This window comes from Falco cherrug, chromosome 10 (assembly GCF_023634085.1).
Source record: "Falco cherrug isolate bFalChe1 chromosome 10, bFalChe1.pri, whole genome shotgun sequence".
NCBI classification, from domain to species: domain Eukaryota; kingdom Metazoa; phylum Chordata; class Aves; order Falconiformes; family Falconidae; genus Falco; species Falco cherrug.
The window spans coordinates 30,890,814-30,916,366 of NC_073706.1; the positions used below are offsets into that span (position 1 = coordinate 30,890,814).

The 25,553-nt window shown below is 42.4% G+C and overlaps 1 protein-coding gene across 2 annotated transcripts in view; it reads right to left on the reverse strand.

Annotated features, from left to right (window-relative positions):
• Positions 1-1,121: 1,121 nt before the first annotated feature.
• Positions 1,122-25,553, reverse strand: part of RRAS2 (RAS related 2) — a 45,971-nt gene continuing 21,539 nt past the window's right edge. For both annotated transcript variants that reach the window (XM_055722199.1, XM_027810411.2), the window contains exons 2-6: positions 15,029-15,116; positions 14,195-14,297; positions 11,110-11,218; positions 3,067-3,185; positions 1,122-2,576 (exon numbers count right to left, since the gene is read on the reverse strand). In XM_055722199.1, the coding sequence (XP_055578174.1) occupies positions 2,489-2,576; positions 3,067-3,185; positions 11,110-11,218; positions 14,195-14,297; positions 15,029-15,116 (507 nt within the window). In that variant the 3' untranslated portion in view covers positions 1,122-2,488. The remainder of the gene's footprint in view (positions 2,577-3,066; positions 3,186-11,109; positions 11,219-14,194; positions 14,298-15,028; positions 15,117-25,553) is intronic.

Genomic DNA, 25,553 nt, shown 5'->3' on the forward strand with positions numbered 1-25,553 from the left:
AAATGCCTACATTTAACAGCTCCTTAATATGCCATATACAAACACCAAGTGAAGATTTCCCTGTGCATTCTTTCCAGTAGATGCCTTAAAAACACATGCACTGCAGAATATACTTCTTTATCAAACAGAGCAGGTTCTATAGCAGTAGCTGGTGGTCGCCCTTCTGCTTAACTTGTTTATACCACGTTTACAATGTGGCTTAGCAGACAGGAGTAGGTTGCTCAGCATCAACCACCTCAAAGCTATTCTGCTTCCCATGAGGAAAAGCAAAGGTGTGGTGCTCTCCACCTTCCCTAGGCATTACAGAGTTACACATTAGAAGACCTATTTATCTAACCATCTTCATTTTCAGATCAATCTATCATGAGTGTAAAGTTGAAAAAAGGAAAAATGATGAAACCTAAAGATTTTTGCATCTCCAGAGATTCAGTCTCAACACACACGCTGTAATTTGTCTCTTTTCATTCCCAAGTCACACATTTAGTGACTTGACTCTGGAGAGCTCTACATATTTAAGAAAACATTTGCCACTGGCAGTAATTTCTTGCATTTGACTTGAAAAGCGCAATCCATCTCCCAAATATACTTCCACTGTAACTTTTTGTGGAACCTTCTACGCATTATCCATAAGCATCCCTTCATCAACCAGTAACTTTACTTAAGGGGGGAGCTACCCACTCTCTCAGAACAGTATCATACAAGCTAATCTAAAGGACACTAAAAATTTAAATTCCTCTGCTACGCACAGTACTAGCGGCACTTTTAGGTTTAATGCTTTGCTGGTGCAAAGGCAAGGGGAGCTTGTTCAAGCACTGTTTTCTCAGCAGACATCTACAGATTTATGGCAGAGCACTCTACAGTGAGCACAGCCTGGGAACAGAAAGAACTGTCAACCGGACCACTGACTACATACTTCAAGTCAAAACAAACATCAGCTTCTATCATCTATCATGATTTAAATTGGAAGGGCTTTGCTTTACTTCCAGGCTCGAAGAAAGGCTGTGCAGACACGCATATCTATCTTCTATAACCGGGTCCCATCGCTCCCTTCTCCCCACCCCCAAAAAATACATTACAGGTTTTGGAAGACAGTCAGAAAGAGGCCGTGTGCTTACCCCCGATAATGGTTAGATCATCTTTAATTCTAGCACCTGAAGTTATACAAGGGTTTGCTTAATAATCAAGTTTCAAAGAACTGTTGGACACATTCAGTAAGGTGACAACTGTGCAATACCACTCAGTATTTCAATATCAGGGACCATACTCTTGAATTGTTTAAACACAATCCACAGAACTCAAAATTAACAACCATCCACAGTTTAACTAAACAATCAGTTAAAAGTCTTACAGTTTAATAATTCACATAATGGTCAGTCTTTAGTAAGGGATAGTGAAGCTCATTAAAACACAACACTAGATTTTCCTCTATGGGTGCGTTGGGCAGGCACATAATCGGCCGTTCTTGGATATAACCGGAAGTAAGGAGAAGTTCACCACAGTTTGGCAAATCCCACATTTTGTCAGTTAAAAGTGAACTGTGAGAATTAAATACTCATCTTTACATATACACAAGTTTATGCTGTGAAAGCATATTTGCTTACAAACATATAAAAATACTTGTTAACTAGTTTGATAAGAAAATAATGTATAAAAGTATATAGCAAAAACATTTAATCATCTCTGACAATGGAAAGATCAAATTCATTTTTATATCACATGAAACAAAAACAGCTACAATTTTAGTTTTCCTTAATCCCTTACCCAGAAATACAAAGGAAGACACAATTTGTTTCCAAACAAATGATGTGAAATTTCTTAATAAGCTGAAACGCCTCAATCCAGAATGAGCTCAGGTATTTGGCCATATCCTAATAGTAGTAGTAATCATCCTGTAGCTGTTCTGGATTCATAAAATAAATACAGTAGACTGTTTTGGCCACTGAAATAAAACTGCAGCATAAATGAGAGATGAAAATTTTTGCTGACAATGAAATTCAGTGTAGGTTTTTCTTAAGGCTAGCTGAATACTCAAGTCTAATTTAACTGAGGGCAAAAAAAGCCAATCCACTCCTTTTTTTAAGGAGTATCCTCTATACTTCAATATAGGTCTTTGTAATAGCTAATGAAATGTCAAAAGTAAAAATAAATTAATTCACAAGAGACAACTTATGCATGACTTCAACACCTTGTCCTACACGGGTTTGTTTCATCTCCTTTGCGAATAAAACTCCACAAGGTGCAAGCTCTTAAGGGAGAGAAGGAAGGAACTGTGGTATTAAAAGAAGCAGCCTTAGTGTTTTGTTTTGAAGTCTGCCCCAGGATGACCGAGTCTTCTTCAAGAACTATTCTGCCAGCTTCTCGGACTAAGGCTATTCTGGTGACCACTTTTAGGACATGCACATATAAGGCTAGACCAATACCAGAAGTGATGTAAAATGATGGAAAGAAAAAAAAAATCTGGCAGTTGATAGCTTGTTTCTTGGGATTCTCAGAAAATAACACAATGGCAGCCTTTCTTGTCTTTTTCTTTCCGTGTTGGCTCTGGTGAAGGAGGGCACTCTTGTTCTTGAAATTTCCTGGAAACAGATATTTCAAATTCAATTCATAGAATCATTTTCAGTTCAGTAAAAATAAATACTGTATTTAAAAGTTACTGGTTTACACTCTTATAGAGGAAGGACTTACTTTTAACACCCAAACTACTGACTTAGTGATGTTTTTTTGGGTTGGTATTTCTGTTGTGATTTTGGTTTAGTTTTTGTTTGTTTCTTAAGAAACACATTTTTTTGCAGAAGGCAGATCCCAGATTTAGTTTTTCAGGTTTGCTTACCAGGCGATCAATAAAATCTGAGATTTAAGTGAAAAAATTATCTTTCAAATATATATTACATTCACATCAACATTCTTCCTAACACACAGGAGTATTCTACAATGGAGAGTACTGATCAAACTTTACGGGTAACAGCAGGAAGAATTTTCTCAGTGATTTCCCACTACATTTCGTACGTTTGCTGTAGCTATCCATTAAATTAGGGGCATTAATTATCTGGTCTCAAGTGATCATACCTTATAACTCTGACAAGTTCATGAAAAGCTTGGTCTACATTCAATCTGATTTTTGCTGAGGCTTCCATGTACGTTACTTTTAGTTGCCGCGCTAGCTGCTGACCTTCCTCTTGCGTCACCTGTAACACACATCAGTCATTAAGTTCAAGGCTTCTGCAGGCATACTCCTATCAGCAGACACTGCACATACACGTTAAGGATGTATTTCCCTTCAAACAATAATGCTTATCTGGCCACAAAATAGCTTCCACACTGTCCACGTAATGCAACTGAGGAACAAATCCATGCAATGAATGTTTTCAAGTGCAAGTGAAGACTTAAAAGTTTCTGCAATTGACAGAGACTGGCCCTCTGAGGCATTTCCCTCACTGCAGCTGCCTTGTCTTTGCTTCAGCTCCACGTAACGCCACCAAGTTTTCCTTCACAGGCAGACAAGAGTCCCTCACCCCTCAAAGCAAGGGCTTCAGCCAACATCTGCTGGACTACTAACAAACCTGCGAATACTATTGCTAAGTTCACCTTCTCTCTCTCCCAACTAAGTCTAGAGAAAAAGAAAAAAAATAATCAGATGACTACTTTTAAAACAAGAACTTCTGAATCTTTAGAGGAGTCGTTAAAAAAACCTGCTTATGACACAGCACAATATTGATACAGCCAGTTATAAATATAGCTTAATTACAAAAGATCTACAAAATCCATGAGACCTTCAGACTATACAGAGATACTGAAGAAACCTTGTCTACCTCTTGACTCCTTGGGACAGAGGAAAGGGAGATGAAGAGGAAATAATGAGCGTCAGAAGAAGTTGCTATAAAGTTTAAGTGATGAAGCAGAAGGCAGGAAGCTAGCGGACCATTATAGGAAGGAGGAATAAGTCAGTCACAGGGCAAACCCAAAAGGAGATCACTGCGTATTTTTGGATGAAGTAGAAAGCAGCGAGGTCAGACAACAGAAGGCCACCCTGAGCTGCGTCAGGCATGTGAGGCTTCAACAGAAAGGTCACCCACAGGGCCGGGGAGGAAAGGGCAGCTTTCAGCGATAAGAGGCAGTACACCAGCTCTTGCCAAGACAATGGCTTGTGGAAGAAGTGTCAAAGATTACACTGCTTTCACAGAGAGAAGTTAAACCATGTAGAGGACTGATGACGAGGACAAAGAGGAAAAGGACTTATTTCAAATTCAGTTTTGAAAAGGCACTCAGATATTCATTTACATTAAGAAGCTCTACAGAAATGGAAATAGATGGGAATAGAAAAGCAGCATCGGCAGAGTTCACCACAGTACAAGACACAGCAGCTGCACACACAGTTTGAGAGCCTTCACACACAGCACCTCAACATTTGATTCCTCTGACCTTAGCACCCCTGCTGGTATTACCTTCATACACTTACTGCTGAATTGAGGGCTGCTCTCCCTAAACCCTCATGAAGCTCTACAAGGAGCCCCCAGCACCTTGTGCCATTAGCTGGAGTAACTCAGGATGCATCTGCTGATCTCACTCACAGAAATGCTGTATTTCAGTGTTTTTACCACCAGCTGAAGCAAAAACACACCCTCAAAACCAATCCAACCTCAAGATCAACTACTAGAGCTGTATTTTTAACTGCAGGGCACAAAGTGAGAATGACTGGGACCCTTCAATCCTCCACTGCTGTCTGAAATCCGACTGTTATTCAAAAGTTTTTGCTCCGCTAGTTACAACAAATCCAGTTACACCCTCCTCTCTAGCCCCATACATTGAAACATCCTTATTCCAATTCTTATTAAGGCTGCTCTCTGAGAAACATTCACAGCTGTTTTCTGGCACATCAATGACATTGCAGAATCCCCCAAAGTTTGTATCAGGGCTTCCAGAACCTTCTATGCATCTCTGCCTCACTTAAACAAAAGTATGTTAAAGCACAGATACGGCAGGTTCTGCAAAACCACTTTACTTTTCTTCATCCCTGCACAGTCTACTGTAGCCCCAGGAAGTGAGAGGCTAAAGCCTAATAAAAATAATTGGGAAGGAATGTACAGTCCTGAGGAGAAACTGAATCCAGTCTCTAAACACATGTGGTTACTACTTTCTTCATTATTGTATCTAAAGCACATTAGAGCTATAAAACAAAACTAACACTGTAATAAAGTCAGACTGCATTTCCACAATATTCTGCATTTAAAATGTTATAGATGCAACAGTGAAGTCCTTACTCCATTTAGTAGACCATCTGGAATTGTTTAATTCCAAAATAATCCTTTTGACAATATACTTGTAGGATTGACAAGTAGCTTGTGGTCAATTTTAGTGACCTCAACAAAGTCAGTTTAAAAAAGTATCTTTAGTTTGGGGCATACTACATAAGCATTTGCAGTGCCCAAGCCGTAAATTAGAGGCCAGAACATACCAGTCCCATTTTCAAAACTGAGGGAATTGTACCAAGCACAAACATAGAAGTGCTTGAAAACAAAAATATGAACATTTGTTTTTTTATTCTCCCTTTTCAAGTACGACAACCCTGTATCTGACAGGTTTTTCAGTAAGCATGATGGGAGAGCTTATTAAACATCACCAGCAAAATAAAACTAAATCCTTTTTCTTCAAAGAACACTGTATTATATTTTGACAGATGTAAAGACAACCACAGATTTTCTGGTAGTAAATGTGCACGTAGATACGTGTGTGTTGGTTCTGCAGTGAAAAATATCTTAGTTTTGGTAAGTTCAAGGCTGAATACGAATGGGAATCACGGTGCTTATCCTTTCTTACAGGGTATTTTACCATTTGATTTTGGATATCATTCATTCACACTGTTCAGACATTTGGTAAAAGTTTCCCCAATTATAGATGATGTGAGCAAGTCAAACACAGGAAAGCTTATTCCCCCACTCCCCAACTTAACAATCTTCTCACTCAAGCAGTTTCCACTTGAGTTCCTGCACAAGCATCCTGCGAACATGTCACACACACACACCCTTCACTATCGTATCTGAGAACTGTCAGAAATACATTAATTTCTGAAGTTTCTACTCTTTTCTCCACCTAAAGCAGCTTACAAGGCTGCCTAACGTAACACCACATCTTTATTTTGCCTGGACACTTAGGCAAGACTACTTGTGTCAGCAGGTAACAGTTAAGCGCTTCCTCAAATTTGCCAGGAACCCCTTTCTTCTTCCTTGTGGTCACCCTGCAGTGGTCCCTGCACAGAAACATTGCCCACGTCTGCCAAGGGCTCCACCACTCCTAAAGAGCTCATCTGTCTGTCATCCTGATTTCCTGCCTCACCAGCCCACTCACGAGTGTTGCTCGTTCACATTTACAGCGGCCACCGTAATGCTTTCCCGTAAGGGCAGCTCACTACCCACTAATTCTATTTTGTCTGCGTTCTCATATAAGAAGCCACTTTGGTACACACAAACCGTGGTTAGGAAGCACTGACACGTACTCAGATGGACTGACTTGCTGTATTCAAATGCTGCATCAGATAGGTGCCTGGTTGCTAGTTCTCTATAAAGCTCAAAATCAGACAAGCCACGGGAAGACCCGAAGGTACGGCCCACCTGTGATAACACTGGCGCCACAGCATATGGCCATGAAATCTACCACCTCAAGAAATTATCGCACTTGTATGAATCTTAACTATCACAATAGTTAAGAAAAAGGGCAAAACAAAGCGTTAAATCTGCTTGGGCAGGCCACCACCCGGGTCCCTGTACCCACCCACCCCCTGGAATAAGCGACCTCAGCCCAAGCTAGCTGTGAAACAGTGACTCTGCAAAACCATCACATGAACTGCCTGCCTGCCAGCACCTGGGCTGACGCCAATCCCGGTCAAAGCGCAAGGCTGCTGGCCTGGCATCATCAGCTTTGCCCATCATCTGCCCATGCGTAAACTGGAGTTGCACGGAGCAATCTTGAAAACCTTGCTTTAAAGGCACGGATGATCTTAGCGCTTGGCCTCTCAGATGCAAAAGCAAAACGAAAGTTTCATGAAACCCAAGCCCTTTCCCATTGCAACCTGGATTTTCCTTGAAACCCTGCCATCTGGGGAATGATCAGACTTGACCCAGTTTAAGTTCGTAGTTACCTACAAAAAGTCATACATATCCTGCACTGACAAGTCTACTCCTCCATCACTAGTGGTTATTACTAAAACATCTGGTGCTCTACTGAACTGTCTTACTGTAGAAACACCCAGTGTTGAGTTGTACGGAATTAACTCACCTAAGAAAGATTGCTACGCTGCATTTACTTTAAGGAAAGAGCAATGAGACATGGTGTTTCAATTTTGGCTTCACAGTCACCAATCTGTGACTGCTTAGGGAATCTGGAAACACTGGTAACTTTATTCCTTCTCATGCAAGGATGTTCTAAAGATCAATGCTTGCTCATCCTCTAATAACTCATTTCTCTTTGTCAGCCTCACCTGTGGATATTGAGGACTTTGCCTCCCATACAACAAAGGGGACAAAATTACAAGCCGCCTGCTTAACTCCATTTGTCTACACAGTTACTACCCTAGCAAATCGCTACCTCAAACTTCCTTTCACCTCTCTCCTTCCAAAAACACCTGTGAGTTGACCTATAGCACATTACGGCCACCACTATTCTAGACTACACCTTTGGTGCGCCCCAACACCTCATCAGGACCACGCTATTGTTTGTGCGCCTCTGCTGTACAACTCAGTTCATGTATTTACTGAGAAACAGTCGCCACCACACAGGGATCATTAGTTACACATCGTTTGCTTCCAACTTCACAGTATCAAGATAGTACTCAGTACTGTGTTCAACTACAAAACAGTTACTTGTGTAAAGGTGTGGCCAGACCCTTGAGACACCCAACACTTTCCTACACATTTAATTAACTCTTTCTGGACCCAGCGAGATTTGTGTGTTCATTCTTAGTATCGTTTGCTGATCAGAGTGCGCTAAATTAACTTCATGTCAGCCTCCCAGAGGTAGTGTGTGCTCTCTATTTTTTCACTGGTTTGCCTCCTGCCTTTCAGGAAAGGAAGGAAGATACCTAGTATAAGTAGGTTTTGCTCTAAAAAACTCATGCCAGCTACATGAACTTTTAAAAATGCTACTTAAATTCTGAAGCTGAAAAACATACATTTGTGATTAAACGAGACAGCTAAGACAACTTCTTGTCAAACCGCCAGCTGAAGTGAGAGGACTGCACTGTGACTCTAGCTTGGCTGACCAGGTTTTTTGGTGTTAACAAGTAGGGCCTGACACACCAGCAGACCGAAAATGCAAAAATGGCACTTCTCACATTTTTGCCCCAGAATTACAGCCTGGGGACACCCCACAGCTCCTTCCCACCCCAGCACGCCTAACCAAGGTGAGGAGGCACTCCTGCCTTTGCCATCGCAGCCGCCTGCGCAGCAAGCCTGTAGCCAGAGCAGGGTGACCCTGCTTCTCAGGCTGAAGTTTTCCCATACTTGGGAGACATGGTGGCAGGATTAATTCTGAGCCAGATCAGCAAGCTGGTCCACCTCACTGACTGGATGCCTGCATCGAAAGTTCACATGACAGAGCAGAAACAACCCCACCTATGCAGTGGAGACTGGGGCTGTGTTTAACATGCAGCTGATAACATCTAACTGCTTGCTGCTGCCAAAAGGCGAGGTCTCACTTTCTTCCCCCCACCCCAACTCCTCCCTGCTCTGCTCAGAGCCACAGTCCCACCCCTTCCCATGCTTCGGGCTCTGGCACTTGAATCTTTCTGCAAGCTGATTTAACTCACACAGGTCCCAGAAAGTTATTCCAGCTCGTCTGTTTTCCTCCCCGTCTAGAGAGATGATTCAACTCACAAAGAGCTTCAAGCGAGGGCTAGGGCCAGCAAAGGAAAAAGCAGGAATGTGAAGTCAAGAGGGAGGGGAGCCTCTCCCTTCTGGGGACCAATTACATCAGCTCAGCATCCCCAAGCCATTCCTTCAGCCTGACATAAGGCCAACTGAAACACACCATGTGAAAGGAATGGGGCAGGGAAGAGTTAAAAATACATAAGTAGCTGTTCCAGCAAACCCAAAGTACTTTTTCAGCTACAGATGTCTAAGCCCCAGCTTATGATGGAAGTCATACAAATCCATCAGTTTGCATGTAAATTGTGTGAGGGATAGTACCAAAAGTCATGCCTGTCAGCATCTAATCAATTATAGTAATTAAGATAGCCATAAAAAGCTACAGGAGTTTTTGGGGACATATGCTTTCTTGTGTTCAAATATAGGCAGCAGAACTGTGAAGTTAAGCAATTTGAAAACAGCTACTTTGAGCTTGAATGTGTCTGAGCCTGTTATCACCTGAAAAAGCAGCTAGGAATCAGGTAGGGAGGGACCAGCAGGAGAACAGGTGACTAGCACCTCTTTCTTCCTTTAAGGGAGAAAAATGCAGTAGAACAACACTAGGAGGTGGAAGACCAAGAACAAAGTTCTTAACTGTTCCTAGAAATGCATCTTCAGGATTACCAATGACATTTGCAGGTATCCTCCGAGACCTGGGGCTGACAGCAATTGTGTTATTTCCCTCCCAAAGCATCTGGCTGTTTGTCCTTCAGCAATTACCATCTGCAGAACAGTTCAGTTTCACCTACATGGTTTCCATGCCAACATTTGTGTATGAGATGAAGTACATTATGTTCCAGGACCTGCAGGGCTAAATTCGGGAATGGTAATAATGAAAGCACAATGGTAAGTGAAGAGTGGAAGTGTTTTGCTTCTGTCTCGGGGACAGGCTGACAGCTCTGTGCATGTGTCAGTACATGAAGTTACCTCCAATGAGTTTGTGAGCCAATTCTGCGGAAACTTCTTTCAAGACAGCATCTTTCAGCACAGGTTCTAATTTTGTCATGATCTTTCTACACAGGTTCTTGGGTAAAGATGTTGTGACAATCATGGGAGCATACTCACCGGGAACTTTTTTTTTAATACTCAAGGTTTTATGTAGTATTCAAGAAATTCAACAACGTACTAACCTACTGAAGTCTATAACATTTTGTGTTTTCAGTCTAGTTTTTTCTTGTTCTAGCCATTGGTTTTTGACAGAGGGAAGACTTTATTTAGCAAAGCACAAAACCTATGTAAGCACTTGCAGACAGAAGTTAAGTCATGTCCTGGTACACAAATCTGAGAATAGCTTATTGTTTAAAGCTGTGTTTTGCTTGTGAAACTCTTAAAATAATTACAGAAATTTTAGTAATATTTAGTTTACTGTCAGACAAAAAAAAAAATCAATCATATTTGCTACCAAGCTTTAAGAGGCATCTTACTGTCTCAGGAGAAAATACTAAGCTTCCAACAAAATTAGTTGCTGAAGAAAAATACAAGTTTGATGCCTGTTCCTTTCCTGCTGCTATAGTAAGATAATTTTCATTTCAGCTCAAATCAGTTTGATTCATGAAAAATCAAAGGTGAATAGGGAAAACAAATTTAAGACCCCTCCTTAAATCATTCTAAACTAAGTGTTTTAAAGCTTTCTTAGAACTAAAGCAGAGGTTGAAATCTACTAGTTTCAAAACTTTTATTTTAACATCTATAAATACAACAGTAACTGTGCTGCTGTACTTCGAACTTTTAAAGTTTTAAGTCAGTTATGCAGAAGACTAGTGGTCAAATAGACAACAAATGGCTACTCATTTATACACAGCAGCAGGGAACGGTAAAAGCAAGAGCACTGAAGTCTCAGGATCGTTAGAGCTAGTGCTGGAATGCACTGTGCTTGGCACAGCGTGCTGTGGTGAGGAACAGAACGGAGGAACTGGACACGTTCATGCCTGAGTAATCAAGTCATGACAGAAAGCTCTCAGCTCTGTATGCGAATAGATTTGGTCTCAACATAACCCCACTGAGTCAGACAGAAGATGTGCCATATGTGGAATGCCATCATGCTTCTAAGATTCTTCAAGGACAGAAACTTAGTGTAGTCCTGTTTCTTGCATTGGAATTACTTAGTATGGTATGTTATTCTTTTCATTTGTTTCTTGTTCCCAGTCTATTTTTGGGAAGAAAACCATTAAGTTTCTAGAAGAAAGTGAGTAGTAACTAACAGCAAGTGAATTACCTGTCTTTGGTGGTCCAGATCTGCTTTATTACCAACTAGAATCATAGGAAACTCATCGCGATCTTTCACTCTTAGAATCTGTCGTTGAAACTTATAGATTTCTTCAAAACTGTAAAAGAGTAACAGTAGAGCATCAGTGTACTAATTCATAGATTCCCAGGTTCTGCAGAAGTTCATAAACAACGAGTCACCTATTTGGGCTTGCCCTGTCGTGCCACACAAGCGCAGACAGCTGCGGGCACCCCACCAGGGTCCACTAGCACAGCATGACCAGTTAGAGAATCATTCAACACAAACTAAAAAAATCCTCAAGTCACAGCACGAGCTATGCGCAGGACTTCAGGGGTGCTGCAGGGCGAGCAGAACACTTACTGTGTCTCAACCTAGAGGAACCTGGCTGCCAATGTGTTGCAGAGAATCAAGCGACCAGAGTCCATCCTACAAACACTAACTTTGGAGTTCAGCTCTAGCTAGAACATTTAAACTACAGCCTGGAGACCCTAGTGATCAATATTTCAGCTGGCAACCACCATGACTACTTCTAGGAATTTTGGGGGAAGCTGTAAAGCTGGAATATTTTACTTCTTGAAAAACAGAAAAATGGTAGGGCTAAGTGATCAGAATTCTTTCCAGTTACCAACTAAGTTAAACCAGGTACTGATGCTGCTCAAGCAGTAAGGAATACGGCAGCTGTGCTCCAGTGAAGGCAAGCAAAGCAGAAAGCTCCAAGGGCCACCTATTTGTCCTGGTTTCAGCTGGGATTGAGTTAATTTTCTTCTCAGTACCTAGTGCAGTGCTGTGTTTTGGATTTGGTGTAAGAACAATGCTAGTAGCACACTCAGTGTTTTCAGTTGTTGCTGGGTGATGTTTATACTCAGTCAAGGACTTTTTGGTTTCTCAGGCCCTGCCAGCCAGAGGGCTGGAGGGGCATGGGAAGTTGGGAGGGGACACAGCCAGGACAGGTGACCCAAGCTAGCCAAAGAGGTATTCCATACCGTATGACAGCATGCTGAGCATATAAACTGGGGGGGAAGGAGGAGGAAAGGGGGGACATCTGGCATTATGGCATTTGTCCTCCCAAGTAACCCATGTGTGAGCAGCCCTGCTTCCCTGGGATGGCTGAACACCTGCCTGCTGTGGGTAGTAGGAAATTAATTCCTTGCTTTGCTTGTGTGTGCAGCATTTGCTTTACCTATTTAATTGTTCTTATCTCAACCCTTAAGTTTTACATTCCTTTCCCATTCTCCTCCCCATCCCTCTGGGTGAGAGGGGAGTGAACAAGGGGCTGTGTGGTACTTAGTTACCAGCCAGGGTTAAACCACGACACTATTAAACAGTTAATTCTCGCCTAAACAAAGTCTTTTGGAGGAAAAAAAATAGAATCACTCCTTTCAAGTAAACACTGTTAAAGCTACACAAATCACTATACAAGGAGCTTCAGATGCTTGCAGACAATCATATATCCTTTGAAGCACAGACTTCCCAAGCACTATATTTCATTCCAGGCATATAGTCTGAAGCCATTTACACCTAGATCTGCAAACCAAAGTTTAAAAGCAAGATGACCATCAGTAAAAGTTGCATTTTGGAAAAAAAAAAAAAAAAAAAAAAGATGTAGTCAGACATTACAATGCCAACCCACTTCATCTGTGTAAAGCAATCACAAGAAGAAAGGTGAATTGGAAGGAAGGTAAGCCATGACGTACAGCTGGACCTCCGTTGAGATACCCCGTTTTAATACTCTGCTCAGAGGCCTGTGCCAGCTAGAGGAAGAGAGCTGGAAGTTACCAATGAAGGCATCTAGGTTTCTTCTTGTTTCAGAATTAATTTCCTCCACAGAAGCAGGACAGACACTTCATTGACAGGCAAGTCAAGTCTTGAATCAAATGGCTATCAGAACAAAAATGAAAACTCTGCTCTTCAGAAGTCTTTGAAGGATTTCAGAGAGGAGAGCAATATGCAGTTTTAATGTGTCAAGACCTGCTTCAAATCAAGGCAGACCCTTAGCCAGAGGGGCTAACAAAAATTTAGGTTGGGTCCCCCCCCCCCCCCCCCGACAAATCAAGGAGTTCACATGAATACTTCAAACAACCTACAGTCACCTATAGCAAAAATATTTACGTTAACACAAATTCTCAGTATGCCTTAAATCCAGACACAGATCTCTGACAGAAGTGCAAGAGTCTCTTCTGGACAGATGAATGCATACATTTAGCAGCATCTTAAGTGTTAAGGTACAAATCCAATGGAAACACGCTCAGGCTCCATAGAATATTGGTCTTAATTCTCATTATAGAGCAGTTAATAAGATCAGAAGTAATTTTAATTAGAGCCTAGACCGAATCTTTAAGGCAGGGGGGGAAACAGACAGGGGTTTTTTTTTACCATTTTATTGCTCTTCTGTTCCAAGTGGAAACAAGTGGAAGAACATATCCCTGAGCACTTCTTTACTACTACATATCTGAGAAGCTCCATGGAGCAAGACCACAGCCAAAATATTAACTGATTGTCTGTATACATGGCAGTTTCCTACTCTTACAATGATCACGAGCTACCTGACCAAGCTTGTGAGCTTCTAAAAAGATTGTTTGATCTCAACTCTGCGGTTGATCAGTTATGCAGGTTCCAGTCAATTCAGGGCGTACGCAGTGAGCACCGCCTGCAAAAAAGTATAGAGACATACCCTGAACTGGATACACCCGTCCAAAAATCCAGAGCCAGCTGCTTGACACCAACTAGCACACGGCAAGGGGGTATTTCTAAGAACCGATCAGACATCACAGCATGTTGCCCTTAGTTTAAGTTTCTGTCGCTTCCAGGGAGCTAGTATTCTGGACTGTAATGAAGTGCTTGAATACAGTTGTCATTTTTTGGTGTACGCTTTCAAGCCATCCACTGCAAGAGACAGGCGCTTTCAGTAAGTGATTGGTTTAACAAGGGTTTTCATTAGCACTGAAAGAGCGTCAAACCACAGAATCTAAGAGTGATTGCACACTTAACGTTCTTGTTTGAGACTACTTCAGTAAAGGATAAACAGCAATTTAAGATTAATTACAACTTGTTTCAGTAACTTTCCATCACTTACCTTCCTCTATCAGTGACTGAGAAAACAAGCAGAAAACCCTCCCCTGTCCTCATGTACTGTTCACGCATGGCTCCAAATTCTTCTTGTCCTGCTGTATCCAGAACTGAACATAAGCAAAACATTGATTAAGTACAGTTCATGTTCTTAGGAGTACAGACTGAGAAAAAAGAGAACCCTTCCTAACAGGATATTGTGAGAGCCCCACCTGTACATGGTAACTAAGCAGAAGTCACTTTTCACAGATACTACTGGATTTTTGCTAAGATTCCCAACGAGTTCTTAGACTGAAGAACTCAAGACCTACCAAACAAACTGAACAACAAAGTTTGGTGGACTTCTGCTACTTCACAACCAGCTGAAACAGCTGGAAAATGCTTAGGGAGACATAGGGATGGGGGTTGGGAGGGCCGCTGGTTTGCTCTTGAAGAAGTCACTGACAAGGGAGAACTGAAACTTAAAGCAAAGCATTTATATTGCACTTGGGAGAGGCAGCACGCAACAGCCAAGTGATGGGTTTTTCATTCCACCTTGTCACCCAGGTAGCTGCCAGGAGTTATCTAGATTCTCCCAGTTCTGTAGGCAACTTAGGCTTCCAGAATAATTCTTAAAAAAACATGCAATTCAGAACAACACACACATACATAAAGCGTAAGCAGTTCAAATCCTGGGTATCTCATTAAAAAGACAAAGGTAGGTAGCTTTCATCAGTTGCACACTTCCATAAAAGCCACACGCTGCACCGTTGCTTACCCGCGTCACGTTTTGTGCACACAGATACAAACAGACACGAACAGCTACGGGCTGCCAGCACCCTGCTTCAGCCAGGCTACTCACTGTCCAAGCGCGCAGCTCTTTCATCTATCACACATTGCTTGGTGTAGGAGTCTTCAATCGTTGGATCATAATCCGTAACAAAATAGGACTGTGGAAAATAAAACAAGTTTGTGTAAGGCAAGCACGATGCAGGACACTCATCGAGCAAGATGCTAGAACCGTACACCTGACAGCTTAGGGAAGATGAGCAGGTTCTACCCGTGTACAACCACGTGCTACTTAATCCAAAAAGCAGGTAACTGCTTTCCTGTTCCTAGTAAATGCTTGTAAACTGTAGAAATTACTAGCCGAGCCACTGAGTTTACTGGAATTCCCCCAGAATTTCTAGCATTTTCTAGAGATTTCTGGTAACTCCTACGATTTCCCAGAAGGAATCCCTAGAAAACTTTTGGGTTCACTGATTTTTAAGGTCTCTAGTAACTTTAAGTTTCTCTGAATTTTGGGTAGGGATCAGAAGTTTCCAGGATTTCCTTCCCCACTCCCAGAGCCAGTAATTTTAGGAAGTGCCAGGATTTTCCCAGCTGTTGCTAGAATTCTTTAGCAGCTTTATAACAGTTTCTAGCTACGACTCCACACAGCACAAGTGGCACTTCATTTGAAAGTTGAATAGAACTTTAGTGGATCATCCTTGTTCCCAGGATTTCTCTCCTGGTTTTAATGACTTTAAGCACACACACCAGAAAGACAGCTACCTGAAAGTAGTACAAGCCACCAAACGCCTGGTGTCACCCACTGCTTAATAAGCACAAGGCTCCACCAGATCCTGCCAGTCTGCCACAACCCAAGCTGCAGAGCAAAGCGCATCCTGGTACATCTTTCTAGAGACTCTGTGACCTGGTATCAAACTCTAGGCTAGCACTACTGCCTGCAGGCAACAAGCTCAGGTTTCCAACAGTGGATTTGTAGCTTGCACGCAGTCACAGCAAAGTTATCTTCACTCAAAGCTAAAGCACACTGGCACAACAAATGTGAACTCCTATCACATTCCTCCCCCTCCGTGCTCAACGGAGCAGGCACTCGGGATGTGTACTACCTTGACTGTTCAGAAACCAAGCACACGGGGCATGTACACACCCAGATGAATGCCACAGTAACGGAAGGAGTACCACCCGCGTATGTGAGTCAGTTCTGTAAGCCAGCAGAGAAACAGGAGTGCTTTAAAACTAAATATTGGCTCCTAGGAATCAAAAAGGGAGGAGTGCTGTTCTTGCATTAACAAGATATCACCAAAAATAGGGCGCATCTCCTTATTCATGTCAAAATTAATAGCTGTCACTGAAGCGTCTTTCTGATCACAGAAATTCAAAAATACCAAAAGACACCAATCTGTTCCTGCAAGCTTACCAAAGTCAAGTTAACAGATGGCATGGTTCGGAAAACAAACGAAAAAAAACCCATGAACACTAGCCCACTAGAATTCTCCAGACACATCACTGTTGGTGCAGAATGCAGTTAACTCTGCTCTTGCAGGTACAGCCATATTAATATGGCTGTGTTTGTTCACGGCCAGTTTCAAGACGGAGCTGCCCAGGAGAGCTGGCTCAGTCCTTTGTCCTGCCTGCACCAGGTTTCTGGGTTAACAGCATGGACCTGGACTCCCCAGCAGAGCTCCTCGACCAGGCTGCAGCTGCCTTGCTGGGAGGAACACATCGCCAGTTTAACACACTTTACCAGCTGTGTATACTATATATAGCCTATGCTCATATACCATAACCTCACCATCATGCAACTGGCTGCAGGAAGAGCATGTGCAGGTTGCTGTTGATCTATTAATTTCGAGCTGGCACCATACTGAGAAACTGCTGACCCCTAGATCGGAGACACTGATCAGCTCTGCCTATCTCCTTTGCATTTTAAGTAGACATCAGTAAACTGTCCGCTCAGGATACACCTACACAGTAGTCTCAGTCATTCTGCATCAACAGCACCACTGTGTAACCAGCTGTCTAAAGGCAGCAGTAACTAAACAACCATGTTCCTCTGTGAGAAGGACAGAACCCTAGCTATCTCTCCCACCAGAGATTACTGCGGCACGTGAGCTGCTGTAATTCACTCCTTTCTCACAGTGTTTCAGAATGTAAGTCAAGTCGGACATTCCTGGTTAAGAAATGGTCTCCTCCCTCGTTCAGAACATTCATGCACGCTAAGCAACCAGCCCCCTCCAACCCTTTCCAAAACCCCACCCACACAGGACAGGAACCCAAACCAACACACTCCCCCCAAAATTCAAACAAACCAACCGGCATGGGATCCTAAACACAGCAACAAACTTCCAAGTTTTCCAGCAGAAGAGTGCTTATTCGCAGGCAGCAGAACATCTCGCCACAGAGCAAGCCCCAAGATGATGCTATTCCAACTACAAGTTGTCCCTTTACCTTGCTTCTCTGAAGATTTAGAAGGAAAAAAACACTGGCTCCAAAACTGTCCTTGTTTTTTTCTTTTACTTGTATCCATGACTCAAGAAGTGCTATCCAGAAGCTTAAGAACAGACTTTGAGGCATGAATTAATAAACTATGAACTGCGTCCCAACTCTTCTGTGGTTTTTAACAGACTTTGAAAGATGGAAAAGAAATTCACTTAGATCAACATACAAGACCGTAAATAAAGCCATTTACAGAATCTGACTTTAGAGGGGACAATCACAAGGAATAGAATTTAGGTCCTATGTTTCATTAAGGAAACAAAGTGGTATTTATAAAGAACCATGAGGTGACTAAAACATGGTGTCACTACCAGTGTATCTAGAAATTCAGGACTCTGACTAGAAGGTAAAGCACACAGTTTGTCTGAAGTTACTCCCTATCTGTCTCCAGCTTCAACTCCCATTCCTCCATCCCACAGAATTCAGTTAGTCTGACCCTTTACATTGACAAAGCAGTAAAGTCAGTCAAGTTTTAAATAAAAGGGATAATTTGGAATCAATTTATTTCTCTCTCATGAATCAGTATTAGAAGACCACCTAAAGCAGCAGGTTTATCTCTAACAAGAGCAGTATTTTTCACTGACAGAGGTCAGAAAAAGAAAACCATAATAACCTCAGAGGAATTCTTCATTATTTTCCTCATTGTCTGTCCAAGGGCCAAGAACTGCAGCGTGTTCTGTCACCTCTAGGTCATTACTGTGATTCCCTCCACCCTTTCTGGTTTGTTTTTCCTTTGGTTTTGTGGTGTTGTTTTTTTTCTAAAAAGGAAACTACACACAAAGTGAGTGTGCCATACTACATACAGAGATGGAACACTGTTCCTCCTGCAAAAAAGGGAACAGGACTAAGTTGGCCTGATCCAGCATCGGCTGCATCTCAGATTCAGAATGATGCCAGAGCTCCCCCATTTTACAAGTCTCTTACAAGCAGTTTCTTCCCTCCCATGGAGCTGTGCTGCCAAATCTGCTGTCACAGCCACCACAGGAGAGGTTCGCAAGGCAATGAGCACTGTGGTTTACCTCCAGGCACTGGACAAACTCACATGCCTGAAATAGCTGCTGTTTTGAAGGAGCCTTCCCAAATTGCACCAGGACTGTTTGCCAGAGGGAGCATGTCAGCCGCTGCTTGCAGGCCTCATTCAGTCAGGGTTCATTTACAAAAATTAGATGTAGCAGACCCAGTCTGCTACACAACGTGAGCAGAAACAGACCTTGCTGCTGCTGCTGCACAGTGTTTGAAGAATTAAGGGATGGCAGAGAATATCCTGAAGCACCCCGTGAGGCTGTACCTTTACTTCTAAATGCCAACCTGCCACAGTGGGCAGGTGCCTGCACACCCAGCAAGCCCAAGACCATACCCTGACCTCAATAACTTCGTAGAAGCCAAGGAAGAATTGCTTCAAAGATCAACAGGAGTGCAATCCCAGCAGATGCAAAGCCCTGCCAGCCTAGTGGGTTTAAACTGACGCTGAGTCCAGACAAACCAGAGGAGCACGCCCTCCCCCCAGTGTTCAAATACCCAGGTCTTGCCTGCTGCTGTCTCCTTTACGAAAACTGTATGTGCAAGTCCCAACACTGAAAGGCAGTTGCCCTGCTGAACGACAAGAACACCAGAAAGCTACAGCAGGTGTCTCGGGTGCCAGCTGGCACACACCACACTGGAGCACTCTCTAGGGTGACCCATTACAACCAGGTTGTCACATGTGCTCTTCCAGGAGTTTCTATGGCAGATCGGGAAGAGCCAAGCCTCATTCAGCTGGCTCCACCACAGCTGGCCTCTGCCTGCAGGAAATAATTAGAAGAAACTAAATTTCATCTCTTAAGACAGTAACTTGAACACGTCCTTCTGTTACAACACTCCCTTAATCACTAGCAAAAATCAAGGCTTTCCACCCACCTCCTAGAAGGGAAACAAGAAGCCGAGCCCAGTAGTCTCATCAACCATCCAATTTAATATTATGCAACAAGTTTTCTAGGTTTCCTCTTTCTAAGAGTGCTGAGGCAATCAAGTCCAGAGATGGGAAAGCCTGCCAAGGACACAAGCTGTTTTGCAGAGGAAAACAAAAACAAACAAAAAAACCCACCTCATCCCCACTTATCTATATCACTGGCAGCTGGGCAACCCACCACCAAAATCCCTTCCTATAGGCACGCTTGTAATCTGGAAACTTATTTCAAACACAGCCTCCTGACCTTCACAGGAGCGTCTACTTGCAGTGCTCGGGAACAATGACACAACTATACCAAGTATTGCTCTAGCAGCCTTAAATATTACCTACTATTTAAGGTAATAGTAATCCCTAAATCATTGTTTCAATCACTCAAGTCTTCTGGCAAGGGGAACATGTGAAAACCTCCTTTCAGTTTATCATCTTCCCCCTCTGTTATGCTGCCTTTAATATACATAAGGGAATTCCTTCATTAGCTGGGCTTGCTTACAAGCTCAAGAGTCCCGCTCCATATATTAATAAAAATAACTATGGAAATAGAGATCTTACACTGAAAAACTGAGAACCCCAGTGCAGTTTCACAGCTCTCATGCAGTTTTTCTTATTTACTCTTTGGAAGGTCACCAACGTCTGCAAGCTGGAAAGCCACTGGATTGCTTTCCTTTGCATCAACATTTAACTTTTAATGTGAGAGAAAAGTCCGAAACTATCAACAGGGAGCTGCTACACGCTGCAGCCCAGAGGCTGGTTGCAAAACATGCTTCCTTTTATCTTACACAAAGTTTGAAGGACGTGCAACAAAACGCAGCCCAGCACAGTGAAAGCGCACCACTACGAGTAAGTTAAAGGAGTGGTACATGCCAAAATTCATTCTCGCTTTGTCTATAATCTCCATTTGTATTTACTAAATACACTTAATGTTTCAAAGAGCCACTAGTTGCCTATTTAAATTTTTTCCACATTTAAATTTTCAGTTTCAACCCAGTGAAGGGAAGGAAATGGAAGGGTTTCCACCCTCCAGCTGGAGTTACAGACCAGCTCCAGATTTAAATACCATCTACAATTTCAGCATTGCAAATAGCCCAAAAATCCTTCCTAGCTCGAATTTTTAAGTTAGAACTTAAAACAAACACGTTGGTAGATGCTACACACCAAAGCTTCAGCTTTAGACTTGAGTACATTCCCAAATACCTGAAATACATGATCCCAAGACACCTCTCCTAGGCTTTAAGCACTACTTAACAGAGTATTTCTTTTGGCAGTTTCTTCTTAGACTACCTCTAACACCATCATTTCTTTTCCTCATTTCATCTCCACTTCAAGAACATCAGTCTGTTCCTGTCCCACTCAGCAGATGCAAAGTCCAATTCACGATCTGTGGTGGCACATCTTCATCATGGGTATAGAACGAACAACAGTACCTGCTACAGCCCCATCATGCACCGCAGTGAACAGATCAGAAACGCTTAACCCAGAAAAAGATGGAAACCTGACCAAGTTCTCTCTTGCAAACAGCTTTCTTCATGTTTCTGGCATTTGTTCCAAGTCACAAAGTCAGTGCAGTCCTGGTCTTACAACAGTGTAGTGCCCTGGCCAGTTAGTAGGACTGCAAGTGGACACCTTTCTGTTTGAGGTATTTGGCTACACTGTAAAAGCTTTCTCAGACCAGGAATTCAGACCTAAACTGCTGACTGCAGACATCTGTTCTTAACTTTCACTGTGTCCCCACCCATGGAAATCTTACAGCCTCTGCCTTCAGCTCTTGTGCAAGAGCGACACAGCAGTCAAGTCCATAGTAAGGTGACCGCAGGGTCACACCATGCCCTCCCCTCCAGGCTGCAGGAGGGCAGAGATCCCTTCAAGGAGTTTTCATCTACATTCCCATCCCTGTCCCTAGGGGAGCACAAACAGGTTCGATGTCACCAAGACATGTTCCTGGAGGATGGGTGGCAGTAACCTGCCACCTGACTCAAGCACTACGGCTGGCTCTGGTCCAGAGCTAGCTCACCGAGCAGAACTGGTAAGCTAGCAAAGCAGCTGCTAGAACCTCAGCACCCGAAAAGGTTACCTGAAGAACCTCCTTTCACAAGACAAAGGAGGCTCCTCAAATCACTTTCGAAAGATTTGAGCTGGCTGGCTAGAAAACAAGGAAAACTTGCAGGAAAAAACCCGAACTGACTTCTGGAAGCAAACGTAAACCCAGGCTGCATTCCAGGATAAAGGAACAGACACAGCAAAACATACAAATTTAGTATTTTGCAGAGCCTCACGCACTCAGGTCACAGAAAAGAGATAGACAAAAAAAAGCGCACACCACTGATCTCAGAGTCTTTGACAAGCTTGTTACTTACCATATACCTCCCCAAGCACAGGTGGCTCAGTAGGACCTGGCTTTTCCAGGCAGGTCTAACGGGGAGAACAGGAGATGGATGCTGATGGGGTTGCCAAGAGGGTGTGCCACCTCTGCAAAGGGCTCAGGCACCCCACGGAACAGCACCAGCAAGGCTGCAGGGGCTACCCACAGCAAACCCACCACCACTGTCAATAGCAGTGCTTGAGATAGCACTGGGCATGCTTTGCTGATGTAAACAGGCACACTTTGTAGAAGAAGGAATTTGGTGTTGAACACCAGGGATAGCAGGGGCCCAAAGGTCTAGAATTATGCTAATAAACACTAGACTGCAGAGATAACAAATAAAACACTGGACCATGCTACAGAAGGCCAGGTGTATCCTCCTCCAGTTATCCCATATTCATACAGATCTTTAAGAGCTACTTTCTTTTAATTACTCAAACAGTAAGAGCGTCTGTTCCTTTCTTCCAAAAACTATAAATTAAAAGATAAGTCAGTGCTTGTAAGTAATCCATGATACTTCCCTCGATTTACACTACTTCCCGCTGTACTAATGTATACTGCCAGCACTGTTATGGCTATCCAGGGAAAGAGATGTCATTTGTAACCACAATTACTGCAATTATCTAATGATGAGAAACACTTGATAATTTTATGAACAGTGAAAACTGACACACAAAGAGAGAAGAGGATTAAACTGAAGAAAGCTATAGTAAAGGAAAGATGATGTAAGCCATATACAAGTGAAACCTTTTGGAAATACACAAGTTGAAAAAGTTCTTTTCATTTCAGGGGGGACTCCATTGCTCCCTACAACTCCCTGACAGGAGGCTGCAGGCAGGTGGGGGTCGGTCTCTTCTCCCAGATAAGAAGCAACAGGACAAGAGGGAACAGCCTCAAGCTATGCCGGGGAGGTTTAGATCGGATATTAGGAAAAATTTCCCACCGAAAGGGCAGTCAAGCATTGGAACAGGCTGCCCAGGGAGGTGGCGGAATCACTGTCCCTGGAGGTGTTTAAAAAACACATAGCTGTGGTGCTTGGGGACATGGTTTAGTGATGGACGTGGCACCCCTGGGTTAACGGTTGGACTTTATGATCTCAAAGGTCTTTTCAAGCTAAATGATTCTGTGATGCTATCATTTATTCCTGAAGAACTAGCATTACATGTATTACATAATACTGATATTTATGGTTAAGTACATACTTAATGTTTCTGTTAAAGAAGAAAATTATAACAAAGATTGCAAAGTTCTTGAATAACTGATGGTAGCCTCAGAGTACATCCATAAGATTACCTCCCAACACATGATTTGAAAACAAGAGATACAAATCTTAAATTCTGAATAAGATATAGTAGGATACAAAAATAAACATCTGACTTGGTTAAGTACAGGTAAGTCTTCCCCTTAACTTGTTTATGCAATGCAAGGACTGTCAAGACCTTGTGCTTTGTCTGGAAACACTAAACAAAGCATGAGTCAGTCTTATTATACATACAGCCACATACCCTTCTCTCTCCATTCCCTGCCCTTCCATATACACTGATAACTGAACGAGCACATCAGAAAAACTATTAAGAAATCTGTGTTCAGTGTATGGGCACTATTTATCGCACATAGCCAAACATAACATGGCTCTTTTCTTTACAGGCTTTGTTGCAGTCACTACCCAAAGTATCTAAAAACAAAACTAACTTTGCTTCCCTCCCATTGGGAAATGTGAGTTAGGATGCGGGGAGTGAGGGGAGAAAGGATATAAAGAGCAAAGCACCTTCAATCTGAAAACTAATCCACAGATCTTAATTCTGTCCACATGCTTTTAATTTTCTTATTTCCTAAATGAACAGCTGAACTTCGTATCTATAAACCACTTGTTTCCACTGATGCTTCTCTAGATAGCCATATGCTAGGCAATTCCACAGATCTCATCCAGAGTTCAGCAGGAGTGACTCGTGTTAGGGATTTCAGAGCCACATTAGTTCTGCAGCATCAACCTATGGTGCAGGTCACCCAGTGGACTAGGACTCAGGAAGATGAAAGCCTGAAATCAAACTGACTTTTATGCTCTGAAAGGAAACATCCATCAGCTCTTTGCACCTTTCAACACTCCTAAAAACCAGCCTGCTAGTTTTTGGCCCTCCACTACCTCCTGCTTATAATAAAGCAGCTTTACCTTCTCCAAACCTACCTGCACTGCAGCAACACAGGAAAGAATCTCCCTTTTCTCCCTCAAATCTGGCATGCAAGGCACAACTTGCAAAACAGCTTGGGCTTACAGGTAGACATCTGGAGAGGTTTTAACTGCTAAACAGATAATTACAAGATTCTGCAGAAGAAAACCCAGAACAACCACATAGGCATCCACCTACAGACAGCAGACTTGCATGGGGGAAAGAAGAGTCTTCGAAAGGTAAATAAGGCAGCCCCTCAATGCATGTTCAAATCGGAGGTTTAAAGAATAACAGTTAACAACTACTTGATTATAAAATTACATGCCTTTTCGCCAACACCCTGCCCCGCTTAAACATACTGTTCGGGTAACTCATTAATGCAGCCTCAACACTTGGGCTTGATGATCTTAAAGGTCTTTTTCCAAACGAAAGGATTCTACAATTCTAATTATTGACAGAGTGGGTACTGGTTACATGCTCGTAACATGAATACTGATGAGAGTGGGGTTTTTTAAATACATATGAACATCTTTTTAAATACTATGTAACTATGTTCCTTAATAAAAAAAAAGGTTGATACTTTTAAAACAGCTTTCACCTTTTAAACTCAAACTGGATCTGCACTGTGCTTACATCTCCTTTCAGTTACTGGCTTTGCAGCTCTCCACACTGTACATCAACTCAGTATTAGCAGCTCACCAGCCTGGGAACATTCACCTCTAATTTATAATTCTCAAATGTCTCAAAAAATCAAACCACACCAGACACCAAGTACACTCAGAGAGACCTGTTTTAAGCAATACATGCATTAAACTTTGGCCTCTGGAATAATTCCTGGTGATCCAGTTTTCATTATTCAAGATCAGAGAACGTACACTTTCACTGTCTGTTAAGACTTCTTTGTAATGCCTTGAATTAATGCCTTTTAATGCCAGTAAGCACCTACTAAATTCTTTGAAGGTGGCTGTGCAATTTCTCAAGTTGAAACATGTCTGACTGTAAAGTGTACTCTATACTGCAAGCAGAGCGAGTCTTTATTTCATTTAATTTTGGTTTTGCTTCACAGTAAATATATGCAAGAACTATGAACACGACAAGTACTTAATCTTCCTGATCTTGGCCACTTGCAATTCAAGGAATGTTTTAAAATATTTTCTGCATACTATCTTTTCATCCATAACAATTTATCAGGTTCAGGCAGTTTTCAACACAGCAGCTCGCACAAGCTCTTCAGGATGAACTCAGGTTTTATTTTCTCAAAAATCCCATGACAGCTTTTAGAAAGTACCCATCTCATTTTAGGATGTGTATAATCAGATAATAGGCAACATAACTGTAAGTGAAAAGAAAGCAAGGTTCTCAAATCTCTGGTGGGGCAGAAGTTACTGGAATAAGTTTGCATACACATTAAATCACTACAACACCTCAAGATAAACTGTGTGACACAAGAGCTTTGGATTTACACATGTAAGTACAGTAACGGAGTAAGACTTACAATCAATTTAAATAGGTTTAAGTTACTGAAGTGAAGGGCTATCTAAAACAGTCAGCAACAGACTTCAGGTTAGAGGCTAGGAAGAGACCCATGTTCAGGGCATTCACAGTCTAAGAAAGAAGCCACTTCCCAACT